General features: G+C 43.4%; 1 protein-coding gene across 5 annotated transcripts in view; it reads left to right on the top strand.

Annotated features, from left to right (window-relative positions):
* Nucleotides 1–19458, top strand: part of ADAM23 (ADAM metallopeptidase domain 23) — a 318865-nt gene that overhangs the window by 158317 nt on the left and 141090 nt on the right. For all 5 annotated transcript variants that reach the window (XM_077448514.1, XM_077448511.1, XM_077448512.1 and 2 more), the window contains exon 4: nt 19203–19266. In XM_077448514.1, the coding sequence (XP_077304640.1) occupies nt 19203–19266 (64 nt within the window). The remainder of the gene's footprint in view (nt 1–19202; nt 19267–19458) is intronic.

Raw genomic sequence — 19458 nt, 5'->3', positions numbered from 1 at the left:
CACATCTATGTGTTTTGCGGCCAGTGAGTTTTTGGAAATGGTCGGGGACTTTTTTCACATGATTTGTGGGTAATAGATTTCAATGGCTGATTGCTAACCGGGGGACTGGGAAGCCAGCTGCCATGTCCTTAACAACCAATTAGTCATCAGCTGTCAGTGGCTTCCCCACTGAAAGTAAAAAATCACTAGACATGTGCATTCGTTTTCGTCCGAATGCATTTTCGTCCGAATTTCAGCTATTTTCGTTTTCGTTTTGACAAACGATAACGAAAGCACAAAATCCGAAAAACGAAAGATCCGACATAAATAAATGCTTTATTTTCGTTTTCATTGTTACAACAGTTCGATATAGAATAGGAGATTCGACATGACTCTGACAACAATCTGTGTCTATAAAACCTGTGTTCGAATGTGCCTAACCTTACCTCTATTAGTCCAAGATTATATAGAGAAAATATTCGACAGAGAAAAAAGATTTGACAGAGAGAAAAGATTCTGCAAGATACTGTCCTAAAAAGTGTTTGGGGACCCGGGTCCTGCCCCAGGGGACATGTATCAATGCAAAAAAAAGTTTTAAAAACGGCCGTTTTTTCGGGAGCAGTGATTTTAATAATGATTAAAGTGAAACAATAAAAGTGTAATATTCCTTTAAATTTCGTAGGGGGGGGGGTTGTCTATAGTATGCCTGTGAAGGGGCGCATGTTTCCCGTGCTTAGAATTGTCCCTGCACAAAGTGTCATTTATGCAGGAAAAAAAGTCCTTTAAAATCACTCGCAGCTATTATGAATTGTCGGCTCCGTAATACAGAGAACACTCATTGAAAGTCATTGATAAAAAAATAAATAAATAAATAAATAAAAAAAAAGCGTGGGGGTCCCCCAAATTCAATTACCAGGCCCTTCAGGTCTGGTATGGATATTAAGGGGAACCCTGCCTCAAATTTAAGAAAAAATTTGACGTGGGGTTCCCCCTAAATATCCATAACCAGACCCTTCAGGTCTGGTATGGATATTAAGGGGAACCCCGCGTCAAATTTAAAAAAAAATTGACGTGGGGTTCCCCCTAAAAATCCATACCAGACCCTTTATCCGAGCACGCAACCTGGCAGGCCGCAGGAAAAGAGGGGGGGACGAGAGAGCGGCCCCCCCTCCCTCCTGAACCGTACCAGGCCACATGCCCTCAACATTGGGAGGATGCTTTGGGGGTCTGTGACCCCTCAAAGCACCTTGTCCCCATGTTGATGAGGACAAGGGCCTCATCCCCACAACCCTGGCCGGTGGTTGTGGAGGTCTGCGGGCGGGGGGCTTATCAGAATCTGGAAGCCCCCTTTAATAAGGGGACCCCCAGATCCCGCCCCCCCCCCTGTTTGAAATGGTAAGGGGGTACAAAAGTACCCCTACCATTTCACAAAGAAAGTGTAAAAAATGTTTAAATAAAACAAACACACTTTTGAAAAATTCCTTTATTAAAAATAAAAAAATAAAAAAAAGATTCCAGCGGCGGTAATCCACTCTTGCTATCCATCGACGGACGGTCATATCTCCAGCGATGTCTAATATCATCCAGCGCAGCGCAGCATCCTTCTTCTGTCTCCGTGGAGGAGACACTACAGGCATTCCGGCGGCTGACGTTTGTTATATACGGAGGGCGGGGCCACCCGTCACCTGACCCCGCCCCCCTCTGACGCAAGGGGAAACCCGGGGTTCCCTGTGACGTAGGGGTGACCCGCACCCCTCTGATGTAACACAGGCAGGTTTCCGTTACATCAGAGGGGGGCGGGGTCACCCCTACGTCACGGGGAACCCCGGGTTTCCCCTTGCGTCAGAGGGGGGCGGGGTCAGGTGACGGGTGGCCCCGCCCTCCGTATATAACAAACGTCAGCCGCCGGAATGTCTGTAGTGTCTCCTCCACGGAGACAGAAGAAGGATGCTGCGCTGCGCTGGATGACATGAGACATCGCTGGAGATATGACCGTCCGTCGATGGATAGCAAGAGTGGATTACCGCCGCTGGAATCTTTTTTTTATTTTTTTATTTTTAATAAAGGAATTTTTCAAAAGTGTGTTTGTTTTATTTAAACATTTTTTACACTTTCTTTGTGAAATGGTAGGGGTACTTTTGTACCCCCTTACCATTTCAAACAGGGGGGGGGGCCGGGATCTGGGGGTCCCCTTGTTAAAGGGGGCTTCCAGATTCTGATAAGCCCCCCGCCCGCAGACCTCCACAACCACCGGCCAGGGTTGTGGGGATGAGGCCCTTGTCCTCATCAACATGGGGACAAGGTGCTTTGAGGGGTCACAGACCCCCAAAGCATCCTCCCAATGTTGAGGGCATGTGGCCTGATACGGTTCAGGAGGGAGGGGGGGCCGCTCTCTCGTCCCCCCCTCTTTTCCTGCGGCCTGCCAGGTTGCGTGCTCGGATAAAGGGTCTGGTATGGATTTTTAGGGGGAACCCCACGTCAATTTTTTTTTAAATTTGACGCGGGGTTCCCCTTAATATCCATACCAGACCTGAAGGGTCTGGTTATGGATATTTAGGGGGAACCCCACGTCAAATTTTTTCTTAAATTTGAGGCAGGGTTCCCCTTAATATCCATACCAGACCTGAAGGGCCTGGTAATTGAATTTGGGGGACCCCCACGCTTTTTTTTTTATTTATTTATTTATTTTTTTATCAATGACTTTCAATGAGTGTTCTCTGTATTACGGGAGCCGACAATTCATTATAGCTGCGAGTGATTTTAAAGGACTTTTTTTCCTGCATAAATGACACTTTGTGCAGGGACAATTCTAAGCACCAGAAACATGCGCCCCTTCACAGGCATACTATAGACAACCCCCCCCTACGAAATTTAAAGGAATATTACACTTTTATTGTTTCACTTTAATCATTATTAAAATCACTGCTCCCGAAAAAACGGCCGTTTTTAAAACTTTTTTTTGCATTGATCCATGTCCCCTGGGGCAGGACCCGGGTCCCCAAACACTTTTTAGGACAGTAACTTGCAAATTAGCCTTTAAAATGAGCACTTTAGATTTTGAACGTTGGAGTCCCATAGACTTTAATAGGGTTCTAAAGTATGCTATATACTAGCTCCGTCGAATCTTCTTTATACATTCGACAGACACCATAAGCCTTCAAAGACAGATTCGACCGTGATTCATGTGGATTTTCGGACGAATGCAATTTTTGAACGAAAAATGAAATAAATAAAAACGAATTTCGGGAGTAACTAAATAAATTAAGTTTTCAGACGAAAACGAAATTCCGAAACGAAATATTTTACTCTGCACATGTCTAAAAATCACATGGGGTCTATACCAGGCCCTTCGGGTCTAGAATGGATTTGGAGGGGACCCCTATGCCAAAATGTAACAAAAATGGCGTGGGGTTCCCCCCCCATCACTGCTCCTGAAACAACAGCTATTTAAAAAAAAAAAATTCCAATTGGTACATGTCCCCTGGGGCAGAACCCAGATCCCCATACACTTTTTATGGAAAAGAACTTATAAGCATATAAGTCTTCAGTCAGAACTTTGGATTTTGCAGGTTCAAGCCCCATTGACTTCCACTATTCCCGCTTATGTGATCTGACAGGTATATTTTGCCGGAAATAGCGCTGCTTTCCATTTGCATTAGCGCCCAGTTTCTGAGAGTTGAAGTCTTAATTCGCCTTAATTGGGCATTATTTTCCGGGACTGCAGGATCATTTTTCGGTGCTATAGTAAATTACCCCCTATGTGTATATATTTGTGTATCACTATATATCAGTATGTTCCAGTGGGTAAGTATTTTTCAAAAAAAAATATACATTTAAAGAGGTGGGATCTGTATGAGATAGTTAAAACCATTCATAATTATGATGATTTTACCATTCCGGATGAACTAGCATGTATTTTTGTATCTGACACACTTAACTGGTAGCAGCCAAATGTACTTGTCCCAGAGAAAGATGAAGGTCAGCCATGCGGGGGCTATGAGCCCTTCACCATCAGGTCACGCAGATGGTGTAAGCAGGTGCAGATCTCTACACTGCCAGGGTAACAGCATTACTGGTTTGCTGTGCGGCAAAGCAATTAATCTAGCCTATTGAAGTCCATTGGGCATTGCAGCCAACACTTAGGCAGAAATCAGAGAATAATATATCCAGATGTTCCCCAATCTCTTTAAAAACATCCACAATCTCATATTAACTGTTTCATAGCCGTGGTCATGTTTATCACAAACGAAATTCATACATCTTTGGAAAGCAATTGTGCTAAGGGTAAAGTAGATCTAAATCCAGTCACTAAAATTCCATATAGGCTTTAACATGTAAACGTGATTTCAAAAGTTGCTTTAAATTGTTTTAAATCTGCAGCTTTAAAGTAAATAATACCTGGTGATCCTGCCATTAAAGTGTAACTAAAAGCAGTACTTTAACAAAAAGAAAATTGGACACAGTGGAGATGGATTAGAACACCTGTCAGTTTTAATTGCTGTCTATGCCCCTGTTATGGAGATTCACTCTCTTTACTTATCCTATTTACCATTATCATTAAAAGTGAAAGTAAAAGAAAATCCCAAATTTTCGTTTGTCCCCAGAAAAATAAAAGAAGGGAAATCTTCCAATATAGAGTTCTTGTGACCTGGGGGGGCCAAGGGATTTCCTTAATTAGCAGGGATTTCCTTTCACTTCCTGTTTTGGCTATGGGACAGGAAGTACAATTATATCTCCCCAATGGGACACAGATGGCAAAAAAAGAAAAAACTGACAGGGCTTACCACCCTCCTGTAGCACACGCCTAGGTAGGTGCTAAATATTAGATAAGTTAGCTTTAGTTTTCTTTTGATAAGTACATTTAATTGCCACACTGAAGGCAGTGTGGATAATTTGTGTTGGGGAAAAAGCATATTTTGGCTCACTGCAATCAGTGCAGCCACAATCTACTAGTAAGGTCTTATCTGTGTGCTCTGCTGCTGCAAGTCTGCATAAGCTTCCTCTGTACCCGGGAGACTGGAGACATTTCTGTATAGTATTGTATATAAAAAGAAGGAATGAAATTTTTAGGGTGCAAATTAATTTGAGGAATAGTAACAAGTATATTATATAAGAAAGGGTTTTCATTTTCGAAAAAATTTTAATTGTTAAAAACACAACGATTGGCAAGTACAGATCAACAAGATTTTATGGATACAGCATAAAAGGATAGAATTCCCACCATGTTTCACCCATATATCGGGCTTCTTCAGGGGATGCTGTCCAGCTAGAGGTACAAGTCTTCTTGGTCTCTTGAAAAAATGGTCAAATCACTAAAGGGTCACAGGTGTCTAAGTGAGTCCAGAGAACCATGTGCTAAAGGTGACCATAGGGGGCATTCAAGGACCGAAAAAACAAAGTTCTGCAGTGGACTGCCAGTGCTTGTTGGTAGAACTGGCATTCAACGACAGCATATGTATGTCCCTGGGTTTTTTCGAAATGAAAAAAACTTTCTTATATAATATAGTTGTTACTATTCCCCAAATTCATTTTCACCCTAAAAATCCCATTCCTTATGTTTATATAAAATCTATCAAGGGATGTGGTGTTATTACTAAGTTAACCTGTCTATGATCAAAAAATCGATTTCTGGATAGTAGGTGTGAAGCTATGCAGATGGTGGCATGAATTTGGATGCAGCCCTTGTCTATCCCAGAGAGACAAACTCTAAATGCAGGCTTGGTGACTGCATTTATTCTTGGAGCACACAGAGCTCATGGTCTTGTGCCAGAGTGGAGGAGTCCAGCCTGGGGGAGGCATGCTGCCTCCTAAGGCACAAGCTACTGAAGGAGTCCTCAGCTGGGCGACCTGAGGGTAGGGATGCATAGACCCAGGGTGCTTAGAAAAGGGTGACTGAAGGGAGCTGTCTTCCATAGATCAGTCTGGTATCATTAGAAGGCATCGCTTGGAAGATTGGAAGGAGGCATCCATCAGTCCTTGGGCTTTGCGAGTACAGACTACTGGATGTTGGGGAATTTATGCTCTAGCTACCCTTCTGGTGCCTAGTATAGTCAGCTGTGGGTCTAAGAAAAGGGCCTTTGCTCTATTAATTCTACTCAGTGGCGGCTAGTGGGATTTTATTTTGGACAGTCTGTAGTACTTACCCCATCACTGGCGGCTTCCCCCTGCTCGGCAGCGGCCTCCCATTCTACTGATCTCCATCACCGGCAGCTTCCCATTCTCCTGCCTTCCTCGATGGTGGCTTCCGTTTCCTCCCTCCTTCTCGGTGACCAATTGGGTGTCTTCTCTTTTCGGCCAGTCGGAAGATGGGTTTCACACCTTTTTCTGATTGGCCAGATTGAGGATCTGCGTTTCAACAGCGAATATTGATTCGCTGATGTAACACACCTGGGTGGACTCCGGTCGCATTCTCTGCGAACGTGTTGTGTGCACCTGGTTGTGGAAAATACTGTGTGCCTGGCTGCGGGACTAACGTTGGGAAGACATGGGCAAAAATACCAACGGCTCCTATGGGAGTTGCGGTACACTCCTTTTCTCTATCCCTTTAGTTACACTTTAAGATACTTGTTTAGGTGCTTCCTGTTATGAGGTGACAGCTCTACAATTTTTTTCACTACTAGGGAAAACTCTCAAATTGAGGATATGGACAGCAATAAAAGAAAAAGATAAATAAAAAACAAGAAAAAATCTGAGCAGAGTGGGAAAAAAAAATTTTTTCTTGCTTTTCTCATTCTTTGCCTCACAGACAGTGGTCACAAGCATGGGCATAGCATAAGGGGTTGCAGGGGTCACAATCGCAACCCCACCCCTAGCTCCAGGGGGCCCTGCAGCCTCCCTTTCATATTATATCCTCCACAAAATCCAGCTCCAATCTGCCCTAGGACCCCACAGCCACACTCCAGTACTGGGCTTCTACTTTGCCTTCCACAGTCCACACCCCTCTGTTCCCATTGGCTGGGGAGAAGCTGTGAGGCATTTCCTGAATAGAGAGGAGCATGAGGTGAGAACAGCCCAGGGTGAGGAAGTGTCTGTGCTGTGCGCTAGCAACATGGAATGGTAACCCTGTGTAGTGTGAGGGGGGACCTGTATACCATGCTGGGATGGGAAAGGAACTCTGCCAAGTGACCTGCCAGGGGTCCCTGTCCTCTGCTTTTCCAGTGGTAATCCCTGTCCTCTGATGTAAAGGAGAACTCTGGGAACTCAAAACTCTTAAGTCACTTTGAGTATCTTGGCGTGGATGTATCTACACGCGCGTTGGAAGAAGTGGGGGCCCAGGTCAACTTTTGCTTTGGGGCCTACAAGTTTCAAGCTATGCCTCTGGTCACAAGCAAGGGAATTGGGGGAGAAACTTACAAAAATAATCTACTTTAAACTTTCTTGTTTGTACTGCATCTTCTATAGATAGTTTTATCAGAAAGGGTATTTTATATATATATATATATATATATATATATATATATATATATATATTTTTTATATATGAAGTTTGTAGCTCTCATATTCAATTGTCACGTTATTAACAGGGTAGGAATCCAAGAAAGAAATAATAGGCCCTTATGTGATCCAATTCCAGTGTTTTTTTGGCCTGTAAAAAACAACACTCTGCCTCCTTTTCATTTAATTATCCTGTATTGACATATCCTGTCAATCTTTTTGCATTTCTGGTCTGTATTATAGGAACACTGAGTTTAATTAAAGATTTGGTTTCATTAAAGCCCGAAAGCCAGGAAATCACAATCTGAATTTTACAAGAGAAGTAACCATTCCTGGCATCACTAGTGATAATTGAGTATAAATTGACCATCAAGAGTTAGATGGCGGATACAATTTGGCCTCTATTGGTGTCTACTTATAGAGGGTTATTCTTTTCCTATAAGAAGGAAACAATCTTTCGTTGCACATGTGTCAAAATAAAAGAAAAATACAGCAGGTTGGTGAGCTGTATGCCCTTCCGACGGAATGTTTCCTATCGGACCGTTTTGTCGGATATTCCGACTGTGTGTGCTCTGGATGGAGATCCTGTCAATTTTAAATGTATTAAACATAAATGTAAAAAAGGTTAAGGTTTTCTTTATTGCTTGGTTACATTGGTCCAGCTTGGCCCAATGTTAGTATGCATATCTCATAACTGATCACTATGTGCGCTGCAAATCACTGTAGTAGTTGCCAGCTACAGTCTTCAGGGTTCAGTGCCTAGTGGCTGTAATTCCACATATTAACAACAGGGGTTCAGTTGCTCGGCACTGCCACCATTTAAACAAAGTCTTGTATGTTTTCAATGAATACGAAGCATTCTCTGACTGAGATGTGTAGGTCATCACTGCACTGCCTCTCTACATCATCCAACCAAAGAACGCCTGGCTATGAGTAAGGCCACAGCGGCTGAAACGCATTGCATTGTTTTATTGGATATACTTGTGTAGTCAATAAATATTTTTAACGTTTGAGTCCACCGAGTTACTGGCTTATATCCATCAACATTAAAAAGGAACTGCAGTCTGTGCATATAATATGTAATAAAACATCTTTGCCATTCTGAAACTTCCCTCCAACCACTTTGGATGTTATTTTATATAAACTGTGATTCTGTACTTGCCAAATATACTGCAGAAATATCCCTCCACTAAGTCTGGCTGCAGCCATTTTAACTGTGGGCAGCTGAAGCTGCTGCCTGTTCACTTCCTGTATTTACACAGACACATAGGGGCACACCTCCAGCTCTGCTGCCCTGCATCTCTTATTGGCCCTCTTATGACTCCCCCCCCCCCTCCTGGCAAACTCTCACAAGAGTTAGCCCTTGTACACACGGTCAGAGATTCCGACGGAATGTGTCCTATCGGACCATTTTGTCGGATTATCTGACTGTGTGTGGTCTCCATCGGACTGTTTCCGTTGGAGTATCCGATGGACCAACTTTTCCAACATGCCGGTAAAATTTTCAGACAAAATGCTCCGATCGGACATACTCCGATCATGTGTAGCTTACTCCGACAGACAAAGTGCCACGCATGCTCAGATCAAATTCCTAGACCAAAGCTATTGGCTACTAGCCTGAACGTAGTCCCATCGTAACGAAATAACGTCACCACGTTATGTACAATCAGATTTTCCGACAACTGAGTCTGACCGTGTGTATGCAACATCACTTCCGGACCTCTTCCGGAATTAATCCATCGGAATTACTCCGACGGATTTCATTGTCGGAATCTCCGACCGTGTGTACAAGGGCTAAGAGTGTAGGCAAAGCTGTGAGTGAAAGACCTATCTATTTAGTTTAAATCCTGACTAGTCAACCATCATATATTTAAAAACATCAGATAGCAAATAAAAAAAAGTGGGTTACAGTATGTTCTTTTAAAATACTCTAATCTCGATAAGGATATTACAGGATATTAAAATAGTTCTGTAACTTACATTTAAATACCAACTACCATTTTTTTTCGTTTTGAATAGAGTTGAGAAGGGTGAGAACCTCTGCCAATTTGTTTATTGCTGTCTATATCCACTAGTTGGGCAGTTTCTCTACATTTCCATGTATTTCCATTTGTTTTGACGAGTATCAGAAAAGGAAATTATGGAAAGTATACCCAGTGGGAACACAGACATTAATAAAAACATTTTTTGTAGTACAGTAGAGGAGCAGAACTTCTGTAAGTTTTAAATTGTTGTCTGATTCCAAATTGGATAGACTTCCTTTCACTTTCTTCCATGGTGATGTGTATCAAAAAGAAAGGGAGGGATAAAAAACCCTTAAAGTAAATGATTCACTATTCACACTCCATTCATTACTCTAGTCAATGGGTGCTTGCTGTGACCAAAATGGATGGCACCATGCCATTAGTACAAGGATACTGTAGAGTGTGTTACCAGCAGAAGACCTTATGGTCAGTGTTTCATAACCTGACATTTAGCACAAAAAGAGTTTGGAAATGTCTCAGAAGAAAGGTTAAATGGGATGTAGGATTTATTTAACTGATCTCTGCAAAGTATGCATTCTCAGTTCTATACAAGCATACTTGCCTATGTACCTGACAGTATAATAATTGACTTCATGGCATGCCCTGAGGAAGCGTTCCATGACCATGTACAATAGTTATCATTGGCTTGGAATTGTTGGAATGACTGTACTTTGGAAAGTAACTTAGCAATAAATAAAATAAAAAGTTTGCACCATCTGCAGGATATTCTTTATTAGAGAACATGCACATGAATGTAGTATGACAATCAGAATCTTCTTTAAGCAACCAGAAATCTCGTGGCTTAACCAATAATGATGATTCATCCAGCCGTGTGAGCTCTGAAGAGCTTAAGTGAGTTCTATTTTTGTCCCAGTCATTGCCTGTGGCTTCTGCTCTTTCAATTGCCAGGTTGCAGAGTGCATTTTCTTGTTGAGTGCTAATTCAGAGTAGAGCAGGCCAAGAAAGGTCAGGTGAGGTGCTCTGGTTAACAATGTAGATATCCTTTGTATCACCTCATATAATTCAAAATACATATTCATGGAATAAGTGCTAATGTTACAGCATATCTATAGTCAAAAAATGAAAATCATAATTCTCTGTAAGCAGCTGAACTTACCTTTATAACTATTCTGATGGATCTCCTGGAGTGCAGTTATACAAAATCACCATGTCCTGTGAATATGCACAGCCACTTTTACCTATTGCAAAGAGCTTGCTGTTGAAACTGCAATGTACTGTAGTCTTAAAACAGTATCTTAAAGCTCTGAAAGAGTTTTTACAAGCCATGTATAGTAGTTACTTATATAGGTCCTTACAAATATGCATCCTTCTGAAGGAAGGAAGACTATTAGAAAATGTATACATTTGATGGGCAGACTCCACTGTAAGAGACCTACAGAGTGCATAAGGGTTCAAAATTGGTAATTTCCTTTTTTTTTTTTTCTAAAAGATTTTTCACTGCAGTGCATAATTACTTGTAATATTCTCCCTCCTTATAGAGTCACCATTTTTGCTCTACTTCCCCAGTTTTATTCCTCCAAAACAAGCCCAACCTTCAAGAAACATTTCACTGTTTTTCTAATCTGATGGCCTGTGAATGGCTGTTTTATAGATAACTAGAAGAACAGGGCCACATGGTACAGGAGGTGGTCAGAGACTGGGGACATGGAACAGGAGATGGTCAGAGACTGGGGACATGGTACAGGAGGAGGACAGAGACTGGGGACATGGTACAGGAGGTGGTCAGAGACTGGGGACATGGTACAGGAGGTGGTCAGAGACTGGGGACATGGTACAAGAGGTGGTCAGAGACTGGGGACATGGTACAGGAGGTGGTCAGAGACTGAGGACATGGTACAGGAGGTGGTCAGAGACTGGTGACATGATACAGGAGGTGGTCAGAGACTGGGGACAAGGTACAGGAGATGGTCAGAGACTGAGGACATGGTACAGGAGATGGTCAGAGACTGAGGACATGGTACAGGAGGTGGTCAGAGACTGGCGACATGGTACAGGAGGTGGTCAGAGACTGGCGACATGGTACAGGAGGTGGTCAGAGACTGGCGACATGGTACAGGAGGTGGTCAGAGACTGGGGACATGGTACAAGAGGTGGTCAGAGACTGGGGACATGGTACTGGAGATGGTCAGAGACTGGGGACATGGTACAGGAGGTGGTCAGAGACTGGGGACATGGTACAGGAGGTGGTCAGAGACTGGGGACATGGTACAGGAGGTGGTCAGAGACTGGCGACATGGTACAGGAGGTGGTCAGAGACTGGCGACATGGTACAGGAGGTGGTCAGAGACTGGCGACATGGTACAGGAGGTGATCAGAGACTGCATGCATGGTACAGGAGGTGGTCAGAGACTGGGGACATGGTACAGGAGATGGTCAGAGACAGGGGACACGGTACAGGAGATGGTCAGACTGGGGACACGGTATAGGAGATGGTCAGAGACTGGCAACATGGTACAGGAGGTGGTCAGAGACTGGGGACATGGTACAGGAGGTGGTCAGAGACTGGCGACATGGTACAGGAGGTGGTCAGAGACTGCGTGCATGGTACAGGAGATGGTCAGAGACTGAGGACATGGTACAGGAGATGGTCAGAGACTGGGGACATGGTACAGGAGGTGGTCAGAGACTGGCGACATGGTACAGGAGGTGGTCAGAGACTGCGTACATGGTACAGGAGATGGTCAGAGACAGGGGACACGGTACAGGAGATGGTCAGACTGGGGACACGGTATAGGAGATGGTCAGAGACAGAGGACGTGGTACAGGAGATGGTCAGAGACTGGGGATATGGTACAGAAGATGATCAGAGACAGAGGAAGTGGTACAGGAGGCATCCCCCATTGCAGGCCAGTGTCCCCCATTGCAGGCCAGTGTCCCCCATTGCAGCCAGTGTCCCCCATTGCAGCCAGTGTGTCCCATTGCAGCCCATTGCAGCCAGTGTGTCATTTTGCAGCCAGTGTGCCTCATTGCAGCCTGTGTGTCCCATTGCAGCCCATTGCAGCCAGTGTGTCATTTTGCAGCCAGTGTGTCCCATTGCAGCCTGTGTGCCATTTTGCAGCCAGCCTGTGCAGGGAGGAGAGCCGCCTCCGCCACCTGTTTGATCACAGCGCCAGGAACATCACAGCTTTCATTTCAATAGCTGTGTGTTCCCGGCCGCGCACCCTCACACGCAGCCCCCCCCCCTTGTCCGGGCACTTTGATAGACAGATCATCCGTCCAATCCTGTGAATGATCTGTCTATCTAAGTGCCCGGACAAGGGGGAGGGGCTGTGTGTGATGGCGTGCGGCCGGGAACACACAGCTATTGAAATGAAAGCTGTGATGTTCCCGGCGCTGTGATCAAACAGGCGGCGGAGGCGGCTCTCCTGCACTATACAACCCCCATGATGGGCGTCACCAGGGGCGGGGGCGGAGCCACGCCCCATTTTCGGCTCCATTATCGGACGTTTTTCTCTTTCGGCAAATTGCCGAAAAGGGCATTTTCGGCCGATATGTTTCGGCGGCCGAAATTTCGGTGCATCACTACTAGGAAGGCCTATAAAACACCCCCCACTCTTCGTATCTCCATAATATAGGGTGTAGTTGTTTGGCACAGGAATAGATCACAGGAAGTTATGAGCTTGGAAAATTTCTGTAAGGATCAACCGGTATTTTTTGTGCCTATCAAACAGATATAGCAAAAACCGAGCTGCAACACTGTGGCCAAGACCATACAACAGTTTAACAGGACAGGTTCCACTTAGAATAGACCTCGCCATGGTCAACCAAAGAAATTGAGTGCATGTGCTCAGAGTCATATCCAGAGGCTCTCTTTGGGAAATAGACATATGAGTGCTTCCAGCATTGCTACAGAGGTTTCAGGGGTGGGGGGGTCAGCCTTTCAGTGCTCAGACTATATGCCGCACACTGCATCAAATTGGTCTGCATGGCTTTCATTCCAGAAGGAAGCCTTTTCTAAAGATGATGCACAAGAAAGCCTGCAAACAGTTTGCTCAAGAAAAGCAGACTAAGGACATGGATTGCTGGAACCGTGTCCTGTGGTCTGATGAGACCAAGATAAACTTATTTGGTTCAGATGGTGTCAAGCGTATGTGGTGGCAACCATGTGAGGAGTCGGCACTGGGGCACTACAGTTCATTGAGGGAACCATGAATGTCAACATGTACTGTGACATACTGAAGCAGAGCATTATCCCCTCCCTTTGACTGGGTCACAGGGCAGTATTCCAACATAATGACCCCAAACACACCTCCAAGATGACCACTGCCTTGCTAAAGAAGCTGAGGGTAAAGGTGAAGGACTAACCAAGCAAGTTTCCAGACCTAAACCCTATTGAGCATTTGTAGGGCATCCTTAACAGAAGGTGGAGGAGTGCAAGGTCTCTAACATCCACCAGGTCCATGATGTCATTATTAGGGATGAGCCAAACACCCCCCGGTGTTTTGGCAAATTGGCAAATTTGGCAGAACACATAAACACCGTTAAAGTCTATGGGACACGGACATGAATAATCAAAAGTGCTAATTTTAAAGGCTTATATGCAAGTTAGTGTCAAAAAAAGTGTTTGGGGACCTGCGCCAAGGGACATGTATCAATGCAAAAAAAGTTTTAAAAACTACAGTTTTTTCGGGAGCAATGATTTTAATAATGCTTAAAGTGAAACAATAAAAGTGAAATATTCCTTTAAATTTCATACCGGGGGGGGGGGGGGTCTATAGTATGCCTGTAAAGTGATGCATTTTTCCCATGTTTAGAACAGTCCCTGCACAAAATGACATCTCTAAAGCAAAAAGGTAATTTAAAAGAACCCGCGGCTATAATGATTTGTCGGTCCCGGCAATACAGATAAAAGTCATTGAAAAAAAGTCATGGGATCCCCCAGTCCATTACCAGGCCCTTTGGGTCCGGTATGAATATTAAGGGGAACCCCTCACCAAAATAAAAAAAATGACTTGATGGCCCCCCAAAAATCCATACCAGACCCTTATCCGAGCATGCAACCTGGCAGGCCACAGGAAAAGAGAGGGGACAAGAGAGCCCCCTTGAACCATACAAGGCCACATGCCCTCAACATAGGGGAGGGTGCTTTGGGGTAGCCACACAATGACGTTCCCGGGTGACCCCGCCCCCTCTGACGCACGGGGACTTCCCCATGGCTTTCCTGGGGCATCAGAGGGGGGCAGGGCCACCCAGTTACATAATTCACACAGGGGGGAGGCCGGGATCTGGGGATCACCTTGTTAAAGGAGGCTTCCAGATTCTGATAAGCCCCCCACTCCCGCAAACCCCCACAACCACCAGGCAAGGGTTGTGGGGATGATGCCCTTGTCCCCATCAACATGGAGACAAGGTGCTTTGGGGGGGCTACCCCAAAGCACTCTCCCCATGTTGAGGGCATGTGGCCTGGTACGGTTCAGGAGGGGGGCGCTCTCTCTCATCCCCCCCTCTTTATCTGCGGCCTGCTGGTTTGTGTGCTCGGATAAGGGTCTGGTATGGATTTTGAGGTGGACCCCCACGCAATTTTATTTTTACTTTTTGGCATGGGGTCCCCCTTAATATACATACCAGATTTTTTGCATTGATACATGTCTCCTGAGGCAGGACCCGAGTCCCCAAACACTTTTATATGACAATAACTTGCATATAAGCTTTTAAAATTAACACTTTTGATTTTTCATGTTAATGTCCCATAGACTTTAATGGTGTCCCGGCGGCTTTCGAATTTGGCCCAAACACCGCATATTGTTCGGTCTTCTGCAGAACATCCGAACAACCAAAGTTCGGCCCGAACTTATGCTTGGGCCGAACTGTTCAGCCATCCCAAGTCATTATGGAGGAGTGGAAGAGGACTCCAGTGGCAACCTGTGAAGCTGTGGTGAACTTTATGCCCAAGAGGGTTAAGGCAGTGCATTTTCACTTAGGGGTGTACTCAATTTTGTTGCCAGCGGTTTAGACATGAATGTCTTTGTGTTGAATTATTTTGAGGGGACAGCAAATTTACACTGTTATACAAGCTGCACACTCACTACTTTACATTGTAGCACAGTGTAATTTCTTCAGTGTTGTCACATGAAAGGATATAATAAAATATTTTCAAAAATTTGAGGGGTGTACTCACTTTTGTGTGTGTATGTGTGTGTGTGTGTGTGTGTGTGTGTGTGTATGTATGTATATATATATATATATATATATATATATATATATATATATATATATTGTGACAGATTTGAAGTGGTTTGAGGCTATCAGCCATACCCCGTTGTACTGTTGTTTTTCTCTTAAAAGCAATTCGAGCAGCTAATTAGCCACTGGATTGATTTAAGAGGCCAGTGTTTTTTGGGCTTACCATTCTTACTTGCAAGCCTTGGAAATTATCCAGCTGTTAACGCTGCTGGTCCCAGAGGTGAGGAGAAACTAGATCATCTCTGATTACCTTTTTGATCTTGGAGAACCGAAGTGACGTCAGGACATCACTTCTGGTCTAGGGCAGAAGTAACCTTTTTTTTTTTTAAAGCATCAGATAAATGTTTTTTTTATGATCTTATGCTTTCAAAAGTAGTGGACAGATTTGGGGTCCTTAGATCTCTCCATAAAGAGGACCGGTCACCCCTTATTTCTATTATCAGGGATGTTAACATTCTGTGTAATAGGAATAAAAGTTCTAAATATTTTTTTAAAGGGACAGTATAAAATAAAATTAATACGATTTTTTTTTTTTTAAAAGCACCCTAGTCTCTCTGTGCTGGTGCACAGAACTGAACGCATAAGAAAGTCTTGCACGCATATGTAAATGGTGTTCGCATCACACATGTGCGATTTCTTCATAAACATTCGAGCAAGAGCAATAATTCTAGCACTAGACCTCCTCTAAATAGGTAACCTGTAAAAAATGTTAAAGCGTCACCTATGGAGATTTTTAAGTATCGTAGTTTGACGATATTCCACCAGCATGCGCAATTTTAAAGCGTGACATATTAGGTATCTATTTACTCAACATAACATCATCTTATATAATATCCTATTAAAAAATTGGGTTATATATTGAAGTTTTTTTTGCAATAAAATTAAAGTGTATTTTTTCCCAAAAAATTGCATTTGAAAAACCTCTACGCAAATACAGTGTGACGTAAAAAATTGAAATTGCCATTTTATTCTCTAGGGTCTCTGCTAAAAATTATATATAATGTTTGGGGGTTCTAAGTAATTTTCTAGCAAAAGATACACTTTTTACTTAAACAAAAAATGCTAGAAAGGGCTTGGTCCTGAAAGTGGTTGTAAAATCACTTTTTTTTATCGTAATGCATTCTATGCATTAAAATAAAAAAAATTGTGTGCAGCAGCCGCCCCAGCACCCTCTAATACTTACCTGAGCCCCATCTCTCTCCAGCGATGTCCACGAGTTCCTCGGCCATCCTGGACATTCCCCCTAATTGGCTGAGACATGGCATCGGCAACATTGGTTGTCAAAGTCAGTTAGCCAATCAGGAGAAAGAGGGGGCAGGGCTGAACCTGGGTTCCATTTATGAATAGACACAGGGAGCTATAATTCGGCTTGGGTACCTCCGTACCTCCATACCTCCCTAGCAAGCGGCTTGCTGTGGGGATGTCCTTTAAAATACTGTCCCCTAGTGTCTGCTGTGTACTGTGCATGCACAGTACACATGACAAGCAGATTTCGAAAATATCTGAAGATGAGCGGCGCCTGCGCCATGAGTCCAGGTTCAAGCCCCACCATCCAAGCGGAGGCAGGGTTAGAATAAAAAGAGCCGAGCGAAGCGAGGCCGTGTCTGAAGCGTGGCGAGCGAAGCGAGGCTGTGCTCAAAGCGCGGCGAGCAAAGTGAGGCCGCGAGGGGCCCTCTAACTATGTGCAGCCCTATGTCCACTTGGATGGTGGGGCTTGCACCTGGACTCATGGCGCAGGCGCCGTTCATCTTCGGAAATTTTCCAAATCTCCTTGTGCTCTGTACTACGCAAGTGCTGCGCCTGCACAGTACGGGGCGGACAGTATTCGATAGGCGGACATTTTTGGACAGAACAGGGGCGCTCGACAGGAGGAAGGAGGCAGGAGAGCTGAAGAAGGACCCGAGAAGAGAAGGATCTGGGCTGCTCTGTGCAAAACCAAATGTACAGAAGAGGTAAGTATTGTTATTTTTAGAGAGAGAAAAAAATGAGACCTTCCAATCACTTTAAGTAGTTAAAGTTCAACTCCAGGCAAAAAGCTAAACACATATAAAATACATGTAAGGGAGTTATTTTACCTGACAAAGGATTTTTATTTCTATCTATCCATTTCTGAGATTTACACAACTCAGAACTAGACATGTGCAGACTAGAATATTTCGTTTCGTTTTTTCGTTTTCGTCCGTAAATTTTATTTATTTAGTTACTCCCGAAATTCGTTTTTATTTATTTCGTTTTTCGTGCAAAAATTGCATTCGTCCGAAAATCCACATGAATTACGGTCGAATCTGTCTTGGAAGGCTTATGGTATCTGTCGAATGGATAAAGAAGATTCGATGGAGCTGCTAAACTATATAGCCTATAGGCGGAGCATTCGATTGCCGAAATGTACGATTGCAGTGTCGTATAGTTGCGACGATCCCGTCGAATATTATTATAAACGTGCAACGATCCCGTCGAATATTATTATAAACGTGCAATGATCCCGTCGAATATTATTATAAACGTGCAACGATCCCGTCGAATATTATCATTTTTTTTTTTAATTTACTTCCCCCACCCAATTCCAGTATCGTTTCTCTCTGTCGATTCTGTTCTCTCTATGTCGAATATTTACTCTCTGTCGAAGCTTTTCTATATAATAGGACTAATAGAGGTAAACGAAACTTAGGCACATTCGACCACAGGTTTAATAGACATATGGAGTCATGTCGAATCTCCTATTCTATATCGAACGGTCACTTCGAATCTCCTATTCTATATCGAACTGTTGTAACAACGAAAACGAAAAAAAGCATTTATTTATGTCGGATCTTTCGTTTTTCGGAATCTGCACTTTCGTTATCGTTTGTCAAAACGAAAACGAAAATACCTGAAATTCGGACGAAAATGCATTCGGACGAAAACGAATGCACATGTCTACTCAGAACAACAATCTTGTCTGCCAGAGTAGGAGACCTTTTTTATATACTACAGTTAAGTAACACAGGCATGATTCTTCCCCCAGGCTGTGATTGGGCAATGAAGGGAGGCAGTAGATTGGTGATCTCATCCTTCTGTTACTCTGGCCTGTCCTCCTATTGGCAGACCCCTTGTTGGCACATACGCACTATAGAAGTCTTGAATGGCTGTTCCAAAGAAGGGATTGCAAAAGGCTGATATGCAATCATGTTCATGCATTTAAACTGCTTACGTTCAAAAAATAAATTTAATGGTCTATTCGTTCATGAAGAGCAGCATTAATAATAATCCGGAGTTCAGCTTTATATCTGAAGCCTGGCATTCAGCTTTAAGGTTGGGTTGCACACTTTACTTCTGATCATATGTTTAGTGACAGCTAAAAGTTTTTTTCTTTAATTGACTACTGCTATGGGATTAAAGAATCTTTTCATAAATCAGTATATTCAGATTTATTTTAACTATTTGAACTGTGCAGTAAAATCTGGAAAGTCTAAAAACTTACAAGGAATGTTAGTATTATCCCTAAATGTTCATAATACCCTTTCTTTCAGGTCTCATATGTCTAAAGCTAATCTAACTTGTGCTACTCTTTGCCTATTGCAGTGGTCTGTTGTCCTCTGATTACGTGGAGATTGAGTATGATGAAGGAAAGCCAAAACTCAACAAGGTAAGGTTTTGCTTCGTTATGCTACACACATTTAGATCTTCCTCTTCCATTATATTTTTCAGACGATCATTGCTCATTTATGAAATATAATCAAATACACTGTTGTCTAGGAAAATGCTTATTTTGAGTGATTTAATAATGATGAACGATTTATACCTGCAGATAGAAAAGCATGCCTCTATCATATAAGAT

This window comes from Lithobates pipiens, unplaced genomic scaffold, assembly GCF_037356315.1.
Source record: "Lithobates pipiens isolate NorthernLeopardFrog02 unplaced genomic scaffold, aLitPip1_a1.2 Scaffold_22, whole genome shotgun sequence".
NCBI classification, from domain to species: Eukaryota; Metazoa; Chordata; class Amphibia; order Anura; family Ranidae; genus Lithobates; species Lithobates pipiens.
The sequence above is the reverse complement of the archived record's forward strand: the minus strand, read 5'-3'. Positions and strand labels throughout refer to the sequence as shown.